The following is a 15,274-nucleotide window of genomic DNA, read 5'->3' on the forward strand; positions in this document are numbered from 1 at the left end:
GTGAAAGATATTAAAGGTGAAGCATGTAAAAGAGAACATTCAACAATCAATGAGTGGTCTATAGACTATACAGACTATAAATGTACATATTAGCTTTAGAATCTATCCCTAACACACAGTCATACACATACATACACATGTACAAAATCTTTCTAGAATTCTCTACCCATCTAAACTATGCTAGATATTTAGTAATACTTCAAGGCAAATGCTTTGAATGTCCACACTTCTGCACTTCTATTATTAGTCATTATATCTTCTCAAAATGAGATCTCTGATTCAGTATAAATGAACAACTGAGAATATATTTTCACATCTATAAGATTATCACTTACTGTCCATATTTTCCTCCCTTTTTTTTAGCTCCTTGTACTTCTGATTCATTTCACCTATAAGAGATAAAAAATTTAACATTAGTTTCAAGAACTTAAGATATAGTACTCTAAATTAGAAATATCTCTTAGGTTCTCTATATGTCACTAGTCATTAAATATTCAGTATTTTCAATTAGGTGAAATTCATTTACATTGACTTACAGGGTCTTTCAAAACAGCTATATATATATATATGTATGTTTGACTATTTGGAAAGAACAATCCCCTGACTGGAAAGGACTGAAAGACTCTCCAATGGTTCTCTATTTCACTTCCAACTTGGAGCTATTCAACCTACGCATGAACACACTGGTGACGGGAAACATAAGCTCCCATGAAATTTCATTTCATCTCTGAATAGCTTATAACAGCAAACAAGATGGCAGGGTTACTTACCTCACAGAGCTTAAAGTCTAGAGATTTAACAATTAAAATGTACTAAGTGCTATCATATGAAAGTAAAGGGTGCTATAGCAGCACACAGCAAGGACAATTAATCTAGTTCAGGGATTCAGGAAATTTTCCTCTAAAGAAGTAATATTTAAGCGGCATTATAAAGAATGGATGAATAGGAGTTACTTGGTCAAAATATAGAAGGAGTTGAAAGTCAAAGCATTATAAGTACAGAAATATGAAAGTGAGGATGAATATGGTAGCACAGAAAACCGAAAGAGTCCTGAGGCAGAGAATGTGAAGTGAAAAAGTGGCACAAAGATGAGGCAGGTTATGAGAGACCTTATAAGACACATGTTATAAAAGTTTGGATTCTCTCCTAAGGGCCAAGATTACTGAAGAATTTTAAGCAGAGGAATAAAATTATCAACTTGCATTTCTGATCTGGAGAATAAAAGACAAGTAAGAGTGGAGGCAATAAGACCAGTTAGGAGGTTGTCAAAGTAATCCAAATGAAAGATGAAGACTGCCTGGTGGCAATTAGGATGTAAGGTAGAGGATCTTCATTTGAGACATTTAAGAGCCAGAGTGAGGTGAGGATTTTGGTGAGGGTCAGAGAGGGAGAAGTATGACTCCCAGGTTTCTGGCTTGGGCAGTCGAGGACACTGTGGTACTGAAAAATAAATAAAAAGCAAATTGAGGAAGAAACTGCTTGCAACAGTTTTAGACATGTTGCATTTAATATATGTAAAAGACATGATTAAAAGGGCAAAAATCCATGGCCCGTACAGATGGATGAAATCGGACACTTTAGCTGCATAAAGGGACCATTAGTAGAGGTGGATCATGATTATTTTAGAAAAAGAGGATTTTCAGTGTAACAGAAATTGAGATTTGGAGGCTCAGGGCTATTTTCCTGAACTAGTGAGATGGCTGCAGTCCTGTGCTCCCACGGCCCCAGGTAGAGAAAGCAGAATAAATTTGTGCTTGATCCAATCTGTACAGTTTCTTCATTAAAGTCAGTTAGATCTTAGCATTCTGGAGAAACAAAGGAAGCTTACTAAGACAATGCCCAGCAAAGATGGAGAGAATAAGAGACTCCTAAGGGTGTTCCTGGTAAGAAGCTGGCATTTAGAAGGACTTTAGGAAGAAGATTTCTAAGAAAATGGGGGAGCCAATAGTTAATAGTTACTCCAGAGGCTAAAACCCATTGGTCAGCCTGTGTTCTATATATCCTCCTATAAGCTCTACGGTTTTGCCAAGTACCGGCTAGAGCAGCAATAACATTAGGGAGTGGAGGTAGATAGTCAGAATAGAGCCCCTAATTACATGGAGGCTATGGACTTCCACTTGTATACTTGCTTGGGTGGGAAGTGAGTTACGAGTACACAAAGGTGATGGCAAAGTCAGAGACCCAGGTCAGCAGACAGCTTTTCTGCTTTCTGGTCTGAAAACATTTTTCCCAAATTCACTGAGGACAATCCTTATACAGAGAAAACCTTGTCAAGGCCCCCACCACCAGTACTCGTAGTAAAAAGCTGAAAGCTACTGTAAAAGGATAGTAAATACCCAGAGGTCATGAATTCCAAGCCAGTGAACACTCAGAACGAATGGGAAACATTTGGTTCACTCTAAGACTTTGGATGCATTAACAACTTTACTGATCAGTTCAGATGATCAACAATGGTCTCAGAGCATACTGATGCAGCATGATTAGTTGTAAGGGGAAGGGGAGAGATCTTTTTGTTTTACTAATAACAAAGTTTGTATATGATTAAGTTTTTTTTGAAAAATACGTTATAGACAGATTAAGATTAGCCCTATAATGATGTTACCATTCAGTAATTTATGGCAATAGTTTTTTGGTGGGAAACAAAGAGAAAGAATATGAGCTTGCAGCATACATGATCTGGAATATCCTCACAAGAGGCTGATATGCTCGTAAATATTATATAACATATGTGAAGTAGCAGAAAAGCTAGTATCTGCTGAATCTGCCATGGCCTAGGTTTCTAAAAAAGTCCTAGTTCCTTGTGTGAGAAGTTGTCCTCCTGGGAGACTGGTCAGGCATTAAGGGATTAAGAAGAAGGCCTGCATCCTAGGCTTTATAGGCATTTAACTACCTTCTTATCTTTCCTCTTCTAAACTTAAGAGAATTTCCTACACATGCTGTTTCCAGCTCCTCATCTTGCTATTAGACCTTACGGCACTGCAATGAGGCTTCTCCTCCTGACATTCCAATGAAATAGTTCACAGTAAGATTATATGACTCCTTAATTATCAAATCCAAGGGGCAGTTTCAAGTTATCTTACTCTGTAATATTTGACACTATTGATACATCCTTTCTTCTTCCAATTTTTTTCCGCTTATGTTTTTTGTTGCTTGGGGGTTGGGCTTTTCTGGTTTTTCTTACTCTCAGATCATCCTTCTTTGTCTTCTCTTCATAACTTTCCCTTTCTTCATTTAAATTCTGGATTCTGCTCTTCGTTGACTTCTAATGCTACATTATATCCAAGGAAATCCCACTCATTCTTGTGGTTTAAAAACTCTTAAATTTGACCTTTTTCCTAATTTTCAGATTGCTTTATCCAATTGTTTACTACATATATTCATGTGGGCACATTTCATGATATCCTAATACACAGCCTATCCATAATTAAATGCATCAGTCTTCCCCCTCAAAGTCTGTACCCCTCTGTATTGCCTATTATGTTTGAAAGCCCTTCACCATAAACTTATCATCCAAGTCAGAAACCTGGGAGATTCCTCCCTCCTTCTCCCCTCAAATCCATGCTCCAAGTTGCCATCAGATTGAGCTGGAAGACATATCTGGTCAATGTCTCCCAGCTATACAGCTGGCCAGCTAGATTAGTTAGGACAGAGTTCCCATATATTTTAGCAAATTCCCAAGCTTCATAAAACCTCCTCCCATATCACTGTTGCTAAAAAGAGAAGAGATCAGGGCCCTAGTGAACTCCTCTATTTTGTGATTTCTCAGTTGGTGGATTAATATCTGAGCTTCTCATGAGAGGAAATGTACAGATGTGGGCAGTCCTAAAGTAGGGTAAAATATAGGGCTTGTTACCAAATCTATCCTTAGATTTAATATTATAGGAGAGGACAAGATCATAGACAGGGGAAGCTAATCAGTTATCACACTGGGGGTGCAAAGCAGGCCAGAAAAAGGGTCTAATCATTGTAGAAAGATCAACAATGAAGAGACCAAAGGAGAGGGAAAAGGACAAGTTCATAAAATGAGGGTTATTTTAGAGCTATCCTCAAACTCTGAGTATTTGATGTGATCATAGTTCTACATAATTTATCTCTTCCAAGTTTAGTGAGTACCTATTATGTGCCAGATACTATAATAGGTGCTGGGGATATCAAAATGAAGAAGACAGTTGCCACTCTATCCTAGAAGGGTGTACAATCTGTTAGGTGAACAAAAGCAAAAAGTTACAATGCAACATAAGTAATGTAACTAAGCTATATATGAAGTACTATGATAACTAGATGGGTGAAAAAGTTCAGTAGGCTTTTACATAGAAAGTATCATATCAGCAAGACACTTTAACAGGTAACGGAGGAATTATAAAGATGAATAAGATATTTTCCTTCAAGAAATTTATGCTCTAGTAAGACAAGTACCCCAAAATTTCCACTATAAATTCAGGCCTCTTTCCCCTTACAAGGGGAAAGAAGAAATGAGTACAGACTGTTACAGAAGACTTGGGAAATTGTAGAAAGGACATTATTGCTTTCTGATACTCTCAGCTATAGTCAGACAGTGGAGTAAGGGAACTAGGCGCTTCTTCCAGCACTAAAGGGCTGAGTACCACCATAACCACCTTTCTCCTCACTTGTCAGTAAGGTCATCTGACTCTTTTACCTCTCTATCATAAAATGTTCTCTTGAATCAAGGCTTAACAGAGCAATCTTGGCTTTTATACTCTGAGAAGCAGTTCTGACCCTGGAGAAGGGTCTGATCACCATTTTCCAGAACAGGTAGCTACCCCAATCTTCTCTCATGACCAGTGTACAACAAGGCACAAGCTAGTGACTCCCCTGGCTGCAAGGCCCCCAAGTCAGCAGACCTACTGATTTTAGAGGTGAAAAAGTAGCAGATAGCAAATAAAATTAGAGAGGAGGGGCAAAAATAAACACCAAGGTACTTTTGCTGGAAGGTAGGATTCTTTCCTTTCTAGCACTTGGGGTCCTTCTGAGGCAAGCTAAATATCCCGGTACCTTCGAGCGATCAGTACCTTCAAGTGTTCCCTATGTGGCATAGTTTCAGTCTTGTTATCATTCTGCTCATTCTACTCTTAGTCCAGTTCTTCTGGACTAAGAGTTCATTCTACTCTTACTCCAGTTCTTCTTCATTCCTTTTAAAGTATGATGCCAAGAAACAGGATTCCAAGCAGACTACCACTTCTCATAGTCCATATATTCATCTTTTGTTAATGCAGTCTAGGATTCCAGCTGTTCTGGAGGCTGTATCACATGAATTCACATTGAGCAGTTATCTAAACCCACTCTAACATTTTCACATATTTTAGTAAGATACAGCACTTTCTCCTCCCCCATGCCTGCTTCAATTTTAATTAGTTTTGGAGTCCTATTAAACTTCATCTTTTTACATTCAGTCTCTCTCTCACCTACTTTTCGCACATCACTATAGCAGTAAGTGATAAACTAATATATCAAATACTGCTAAACTGGTATGCTAAAATGAGTACATATAAGTTTAATGTTTTAAACTAACTTTTAGCTTCAAGCTTCACCCAATTTATCAATTATACATTAAACAAAATGTTTTAAATTTTGGCAGGAAAGTTTCTTTACAGCTATGCAGACAAGGTCTGATTGTTCTATCTACTAGAGACGTTTAAAATATATACAATAAAAATTCTCTAAATATGTAAAAGTTAAGTTATTGCCTAAAATCTCACCATTTCTAAAGAAAACAAAAAGGACTATGAAGAAGTTTGTTTCAACAGAGTAATATCCATAAAATCAGATGGTATAATGAGTAATCCTTGGCATGTATACTAAACACAATGTAAGTTCTTAATTATTTCCTAAAGCAGTGGTTATCAAACTTTAGCATGCATCGGAATCATCAGGAGGGTTTGTTGAAACACAATTTGCTAAGCCCTATTCCCAAGGTTTCATGTTTAGTAGGTCTGGGGTAGAGTCCAAGAAGTTTTATTTCTAACAAGTTTCAGATGGTGCTGAAGTGCCTGGTCTGAAGATAATACCACCATACTAATGAATAGTTTAACCAATCCCCAAATTGAACAATAAGCAATGATTCATTCTTCTTCATTGTATGTATATTGAGAAGCTACAAAACAGCAATGTAAAGATGCCATTTGAAACTCAGATACCAGCTGATAAACTGAATATATTATCCTGTACATCCTGGGGAAAATACTTTCCAAATATGTTTTGGGAAAATCTCCAGGAAAATTATTAAAGTTTCAGTTTATAAATTAATAGCATTACATATGGTCACCTTATCTTTGATAAAGGAGGCAAGAATATACAATGGAGAAAAGGAAGCCTCTTCAATAAGTGGTGCTGGGAAAACTGGACAGCTACATGTAAAAGAATGAAATTAGAACACTCCCTAACACCATATACAAAAATAAACTCAAAATGAATTAAAGACTTAACCGTAAGGCCAGACACTAAAAAACTCCTAGAGGAAAACATAGGCAGAACACTCTATGATATAAATCACAGCAAGATCCTTTTTGACCCACCTCCTAGAGAAATGGAAATAAAAACAAAAATAAACAAATGGGACCTAATGAAACTTCAAAGCTTTTGCACAGCAAAGGAAACCATAAACAAGACGAAAAGACAACCCTCAGAATGGGAGAAAATATTTGCAAATGAAGCAACGGACAAAGGATTAATCTCCAAAATTTATAAACAGCTCATGCAGCTCAATAGCAAAAAAAACAAACAACCCAATCCAAAAATGGGCAGAAGACTTAAATAGGCATTTCTCCAAAGAAGATATACAGACTGCCAACAAACACATGAAAGAATGCTCAACATCATTAATCATTAGAGAAATGCAAATCAAAACTACAATGAGATATCATCTCACACCAGTCAGAATGGCCATCATCAAAAAATCTAGAAACAATAAATGCTGGAGAGGGTGTGGAGAAAAGGGAACACTCTTGCACTGCTGGTGGGAATGTGAATTGGTACAGCCACTATGGAGAACAGTATGGAGGTTCCTTAAAAAACTACAAATAGAACTACCATATGACCCAGCAATCCCACTACTAGGCATATACCCTGAGAACACCATAATTCAAAAAGAGACATGTACCAAAATGTTCATTGCAGCTCGATTCACAATAGCCCGGAGATGGAAACAACCTAAGTGTCCATCATCAGATGAATGGATAAAGAAGATGTGGCACATATATACAATGGAATATTACTCAGCCATAAAAAGAAATGAAACTGAGCTATTTGTAATGAGGTGGATAGACCTAGAATCTGTCATACAGAGTGAAGTAAGTCAGAAAGAGAAAGACAAATACCGTATGCTAACACATATATATGGAATTTAAGAAAAAAAAATGTCATGAAGAACCTAGGGGCAAGATGGGAATAAAGATGCAGACCTACTAGAGAATGGACTTGAGGACACGGGGAGGGGGAAGGGTAAGCTGGGACAAAGTGAGAGAGTGGTAGTGTATATATGGACATATATACACTACCAAATGTAAAATAGATAGCTAGCAGGAAGCAGTTGCATAGCACAGGGAGATCAGCTCGGTGCTTTGCAACCAGCTAGAAGGGTGGGATAGGGAGGGTGGGAGGGAGGGAGATGCAAGAGGGAAGAGATATGGGGATAAATGTATATGTATAACTGATTCACTTTGTTATAAAGCAAAAACTAACACACCATTGTAAAGCAATTATACTCCAATAAAAATGTTAAAAAAAAGCAGATTTCTAATCAGAAACAATGTAAATGAGAAGACAGTGGATCAACATCTCTAAAGTACTGAAAGATAAAATCTGTCAACCTTGACTATACCCAGCAAAAATATCCTTTGAAAATGAAGGCAAATAGGCATTTTCAGACATACAAAAGCTGAAAGCATTCATCACCAGCAGACCATAACTACAAAAAATGTTTAAAGTCCTTCAAGCAGAGAGAGAAAGATCCCAGATGGAAATCTGGAATCTATATTAAGGACTGAAGAACAGCAGAAATGGTAACGACTTGGGTAAACAGTAAGATTTTGCTCCTTATTTGTAATCTTTTAAAAATATAATTGACTGTCAAAAATAATAGCTATGCAAAATGGATATCTCAGAAATAACTAAATTTCCTTGTCAATTGCATTATTATGAACTTTCATCAAATCTTTAACCGTGGTCATTTTTTTTTTTTTTTTTTGCGATATGCGGGCCTCTCACTGTTGTGGCCTCTCCCGCTGTGGAGCACAGGCTCCGGACGCACAGGCTCAGCGGCCATGGCTCACGGGCCCAGCCGCTCCGCGGCATGTGGGATCTTCCCAGATCGGGGTACGAACTCGCATCCCCTGCATCGGCAGGCGGACTCTCAACCACTGCGCCACCAGGGAAGCCCCAACCGTGGTCATTTTTAAGTCTTTTGTCATTTACAGACAGTTCTGGGTGAACTCTGATGCTTTTGCAAAAATGTTCCTATAGAAGGGCTTCATCTGCAAGGAATTCATGGAAAAGACTCTGAGAAGTGCAGGTTTCTGGTAACTGACTGTACTGCTGAACTGAATGAATAAGCATTTTCAGAACTCTAATGGAAAACTGATGGATTCATAAAAGTGTTAACAAAAGATCAAGATGAAAAAAAATTAATTACATGGGACTGAGTGAACTGATGAGGATGATTATAATTTTTTGACTTTCTGTCTGAATTAAAAAAAAAATCCCACAAGGACTCAGAGGCAAAAAATATACAAACCAATTTTCACTGCAAAGTAAAGGAGCTGTTACAGTGGAGGATTACTGGACTGAATGTCAATATTATGACATAGTATGAGTGTGTTGGTAATTGCAATCATCGTTGCTTTTGTTGTGGTCATCCATTTACAATGCTTGGTGTCAGTTTATTTATCTCTTATAAAATTAAAATACAGTGTATGTGTGTGAAAAAAAATAGCTATGTAGTTATTACCTTATAAAATATGTAAAAGGAAAATGTGTGATGACAATACCACAAAGACCAGGAAGGGAGAACTAGAAGCATGCCATTGTCAAGGTTCTTATACTATACATAATGAGGTATAATATAACATGAAGGTAGACTGTGATAAGTTAAAGATATACACAATATCCTAAAGCAACCACTAAAATAACAAAACAAAAAATTATAACTGAAAGAGCAATAAAGAAGATAAAATGGAATCATTAAAAATAATTAATCCAAGTCAGACAAAGAAGAATGAATAAATAAACTGTGGTTTATCTTCACAGTGGAATACTACTCAGCAATGAACAGGAGCAAACTGGTGACATGTGCAAATATATGGATAAATCTTAAAATAATTATGCTGAGTGAAGAACCAGAGAAAAATGTGTACATAGTTATGATTCTGTTTATATAAAATTCTAGAAAATTTAAATTAATCAACAGTGACAGAAACCAGATCATCGGTTACTTGGGGATGGGAGAGTGAGGCAGGAAGAAGTGGGAGGGAGAGGCTGCAAAAGGGTATTAGGAGATTTGGGGGATCGTTGGGTATGTTTACTCTCTTGATTGTGGTGATGGTTTCACAGGTGGATGCATATGTCAAAACTTATCAAATTATGTGCTTTAAATATGTGCACTGTATTGTATGTCAATTAAACCTTTGTAAAGCTGTTTTAAAAAAACTAAAAAAAATAATTAATTAATAGCATTAATAATAACAGCCAATAACTAACATTTATGTGCAATTTTTAAATTGCATGCTATTCTGAGTCATACACACACACACACACACACGCGTGCGCTCCATTCATCTAATCCTCACAGTAACCCTAAAAGGAAGGTAGGTACTGTTATTATCTCCACTTTAAAGATGAGGAAACTAAGGTACAGACAGGTCAAGTAGCACGTCTGAGATCAGCCAGTAAAACAGCACAGCCCAGATTTGAATCCTGGCATTCGGGTTGCAGAACCCGTGCTCTAAAACAAAACTATTCTGTCTTTATAAATTCTATTTTACCTGACATAATCAGAGAATAAAAGCTTCTAACCTAGGCCTTGGAACTATGAGTAGGAAAAAGTATCCTAGAGACAAACTATAGAAAAGGGTTTTATTTTATGTTTTTACTACTCTTGAAAGCAGCATATAAATTATAGAGTAAATTGCAATGAATTCATTTGAAGTTTAGGACCGTAATCCAATGATCCTGTAGCATTTTATGCATACTTCTATTATGATACATATTTATCACATTGTAGCTGTTAGATATTTAGATGTCTGTGATATGCCGTATTGATAACCACATGATATTCCATTTTATCAATCTTTGGGAAGATACTGTACTCTAAAATTGAAGGAATAATTTGTAGTGAGCAATAATGCCCAAAAATCCTTCTTGGGAAGAAATGTGACTGTACTTTGTAAACTGTGTTCCTTAAGCCTTGTCTGAGCATGCAGATGTCCAGAAAATTAGCTCCACCTCGTGGATCATGGTAGTACTACAAATTCAGGCCTTTGAGAACAATGAACTGTCAGAGAAGTAATTAGCCCTGGTAAGGAAGCACTTTCACATACTGCTGCTGGATGTATAAACTGGTACAACCATTTCTGGAAAGAAATTTTCAAAAAGAATCAAAATTGTATACATAAGTAACTTTCTATTCAAAATTTCACTTCTAGAAATTTAGCCTATAGAAATATACAAATTAACAAACATGTATGTATCAAGGTTATTTACTGCAGCATTGTTCTTGGTAGTGAAAAATTAGAAACAACCTAATGTCAATGTGGATACAGCTAATACTATTTAACAAGAATATCAACATGACTACAGCTAATAGTTTTTGTAAGTACTTAAATATGTGCCAGGGACCATTCTTAGTCTGGCTTTAAAGCCCTGACATTGGCTACTATGCTATACTTCTTAGAATGAAGTATATACATCCTCGTATGGAAGAATGTTCATTATATACAGTTAAATGAAAAGACTCAAGCTCAGAAGAACTGTATCACTCAATTAAATATATATACATTAAATATATATATATATATGCCATGTATAGAAAAAAGTCTAAAAGGCTATACATATCAAACTGTAAACAATGATTACCTCTGAAGAATGGAATGCGTATGAGAAAGGAGATGATTTTTACTTTATACACTTTTGTATTGCTTGAATTTTCCACATTAAGTACACACCAGATTTGTACATAAAAAGTACACAATTAAAAAAAATAAGTTAATTGGAGTCTTTAAAATAACTTTAACTACTTTAAGGAAAATTTTTAAAAAGTAGGAAGGGGTAACCTCCTAGATGCTGACTGATAATTTGCACAGTTAATGACAATACATGAGAATGGTCATTTCAGGCAACACACACACACACCCACACCCACACCCACACACACCCATAAAATGAAGTATGTTCAAGGTGATTAAAACTCTTCAGAAATTCTGGGTAAGTTTATAACTGGTAATTTTTTGACAAAGATGGTAGGTTGAACATGCACATCTAACCCTAACCTGCCCCACCCCACAAACTCCACTAAAATTATAGTAAAAAGAATTTTTAAAGGTCAAACTCGCAGCAATGAGGAAAATAGGAGAGGAAACAATAGTAATAAAATTTTGGAAGCTGGAAGCAGATGGACAAATGGTAACTAATTTAGCACACCTGAGAAAGTCTAAACCTAAGCTGCACTGGGTAAAGCTGAGAATTAACCAAATTTCAAAAGGCTCAGGAGTTCTTCATAGACAATCACTTATTTTGTGTTCCTACACCATGAAAGGTTTTGTCGTGTCTTAAAATAGTAACATTGCTCTTTTTAGAATTTAATGGAATATAGTGAAGAGTACAGTAGAGGCCTGAGTTAAGCAGACCAATAAACACCATTTACTTTGAGGGACCTTCAATATGAAATATACAAAAATTAATTTGTTGTGAGAATAAATTTTCTTAGTCAACAATTACCTTATCAAAAACTAATTACTCAACCATATGTTAGAAGTAAATCTTTAGGTAAAAGTATAATAAAAATAATATCCTATGTTGAATGAGAATATAGGCTACTATTATCTTGTTGCCTTCACCTAGAGCTCCAATGCCTTTTCCATTATTTTCCCTTTCTCATACTGAAAGAGCATTTTAAAAAGCAACAATTAAGTAAATATTTAATGGTTGGCACTTCAGCTGAGAAAGGAGAAATCAGGATGGATTCCAGGAGAAATCAGGCTTTTCTGAAAAGTAGCATGGCATCTGCCAATACTGCTCTGCTTTAATAATGATGCAGATTGTAGCCAAATTCTGACCATATAACAACTTTCAATAGAGCTATTTCTCACTGTTTCTAGTTAGCAAAAATAGTAACAATTCCTTTCCTGCTAAAATATAGGATAGTACACGTATTTAAACCTAAGTATTTTTAGAACCCATATAACAAAGTTACCTGATCCAGCAATAAAGTAAAACTACTGTAGGGGTGAAGTCTAACAAATACTTAACATAATAGGATTAAATCCCCCAGCAGTTTAAAAAAGTAATGACATTTTATTATAATGAAAATTCTCTGTTATGAGATTATTTCACCTTTAAAAATTACTTACAAAGACTAAATAAAGATTTGAGAGCAAAGAAGCCCATCTAGAATTGGTCAAAAGCGTAGTGTATTATGAGGATTTTTTCTGCATTATCCAGATTGTCACAGAAACTGATAACTCAGCATCAGGGAATAATGAAGATTTTTGTAGAAGAGCCAAATAACTGTTAATTGATTTTATTTAGTTAACTTCGAGACAATGTAACTTTTAGCAAATTATAACTTTAAGGACTTAAAAAGTTCAAAAATATGATTAACTTGAAGAAGCTGTTGGATTATAGGACCACCATTAATATCTAGCAGAGAACATAACTGTACCTAAACCAGTATCAAAGGATGCCTTTAAATTTAGAATGAATTATGCAAAACTTTAAAAAGTTTATTTGAAAACTGAAGGGTTGGAGCAAGTACTAACAAAGTCAGACATGTACAAACACATTTACGGTTTAAAGGTTATGTTAACCAGAACCCCTACAAGGCAAAAGGTGGCCTAGCTGGATTACACACAGGTGCCATAAATGGAAGAAACCAGGTAACATCTAAGAAATTAATAAAATGGGCCAGAAGGAATAAAGCTGGGGGCAGAGATAAGTATGGACCAGAAAGTCAAAATAACTTGATAATCCTCCACATCTTAAGGAGCAGATTATCCACAATCTTGAGTCAAGGGACTGCTGAGAATGCAGATGTAGATAAGAATCCACCTCTTTACTGGAAATCATAAATCGAAGGTAGGAATCCTCTAAAAAGTAATAAAACTGTTGCTAACTAATCAAGCTCTCTCTGTAGATAAGAGTGCATTTGTATATCTTAAGAACTAGAGGGCCCAAAGAAGTTACTAGAGCCCAACTCTCATCTTTAATTCATTCTACAAATCCTTCCCTTCTAAAATACAGGACTGGGAATTCCCTGGCTGTCCAGCTGTTAGGACTCCATGCTCTCACTGCTGAGGGCCTGGGTTCAGTCCCTGGATGGGGAACTAAAATCCCACAAGCTGCACGGTGCAGCCAAAAAAAATAATAATTATTTTAAAATATATAAATAAAATACAGGACTGTTTAATTCATTCCACAGAGACTTACTGAATGTTTATTTTCCCAGGCATTGTGTTGATGAAAGAGGTTACCAAAATGAACAAGACACAATCCCTGTCCTGGAGGATGTATAGCCTAAGGGAAAAGACAAACACCTAAGTAGAAAGTGGTAAAGTAATGTGGTCAATACATTTATGCCGTGTGTTCTGATAATGGCGGGGATCACTCACTTAGCCCAGCCCAGAAATAGGTCAGGGAGAGAAGTTAGGGTTACTATGTTGGATATGAAAGGATACCTGAGCTAGATCTTAAAAAATGAGAAGTTAGTAAAATAAGTAACAGGGAAAAGAACATTCAAGAAAAGGGAACAAATAATAGGAGCAAAGGATTGAGCATGAAATAATCCTTTGATGTATGATAAAGAGAGTGAGGTGTGAGGTACCACTGGTAGATTATTATTATTATTCTTAGAATGTAAGGATAGAGATGCTGAGGGGTAGGAGAGGAGGCTGACAAGGTACAGGCCAGATTATGGAGGGACTAGAATGCCATACAAAGATTCTTAAACTTTATCTTGTAGGTCATGGGGAACCACTGTTAAGTGGAGAATGATACAGAATCACATTTCACATAAGTCACTCTGGCAACACTGCGGTGGGTGAATCTGAGAGGGAGCAAGATTGGAGGTCGGGGACCAGTTAGTAGACTACTGAAATAGTTCAGGAAAGAAATAATGAGGTCCTGAACTAACAAGTGACCTTCTAATAAAAACCTCTGTGCCGTTGAACCAATAATCCAGGATGATCAAAGTGTAGTAGAAGAACAAAAAACTAATGCATTGATATATATGTGAACATACAATACATAATATTTATATATCACATATATTTTTTGTTTTGTTTTGTTTTGTTTTTTTGCGGTATGTGGGCCTCTCACTGTTGTGGCCTCTCCCGTTGCGGAGCACAGGCTCTGGACGCGCAGGCTCAACGGCCATGGCTCACGGGCCTAGCCGCTCCACGGCATGTGGGATCTTCCCGGACTGGGGCACGAACCCGTGTCCCCTGCATCGGCAGGCGGACTCTCAACCACTGCGCCACCAGGGAAGCCCATCACATATATTTTTATATGTACATATATATATGCTTTTTTGCTAGTATTACATTACATTATAGATTGTGCCTTTCTACATTAATCAAAAAGGACAGGTAATTCCCTGGGTCCAGTGGTTAGGGCTCCTCACTTCCACTGCAGGAGGAACCGATTCGATCCCTGGTCGGGGAATTGAGAGCCCGCAAGCTGTGGTGCGGCCAGAAAGAAAAAAAAAAAAAAGGACAAAGAATTTACGAAAACAAAAAGGAGAAGGGAAGCTACAATTCAAAGCATTCTATTTATTGTAGAACTAGCAATTAATAATAAATTGTTACCCCCAAATGAGTTATTTTACTGGAAAAATAAATAGAATTCTGCTAGAAATTTAAATTTAGAAGGAGGAATATTATTTAAAATGTATCCCATAAAGCATCTGAAATCAAGAACATTATCAGATTTCTCAGAATAATTTATTAACAAAGAAAATCTATATACTAGATCTACATAAATTAAAAGGAATAAAATAATTTAATAAAGAAAACATGACCTTAGTAACAATTTATTGTGAACCTACCTTGCC

The 15,274-nt window shown here is 36.4% G+C and overlaps 1 protein-coding gene across 3 annotated transcripts in view; it reads right to left on the minus strand.

Moving 5' to 3' along the window:
- Nucleotides 1-15,274, minus strand: part of IFT74 (intraflagellar transport 74) — a 78,834-nt gene that overhangs the window by 17,748 nt on the left and 45,812 nt on the right. For all 3 annotated transcript variants that reach the window (XM_082603336.1, XM_082603334.1, XM_082603335.1), the window contains one exon: nt 336-389. In XM_082603336.1, coding sequence (XP_082459462.1) covers nt 336-389 — 54 coding nt within the window. The remainder of the gene's footprint in view (nt 1-335; nt 390-15,274) is intronic.

This window comes from Mesoplodon mirus, assembly GCF_964341445.2.
Source record: "Mesoplodon mirus genome assembly, chromosome: 1".
Classification (NCBI taxonomy): Eukaryota; Metazoa; Chordata; class Mammalia; order Artiodactyla; family Ziphiidae; genus Mesoplodon; species Mesoplodon mirus.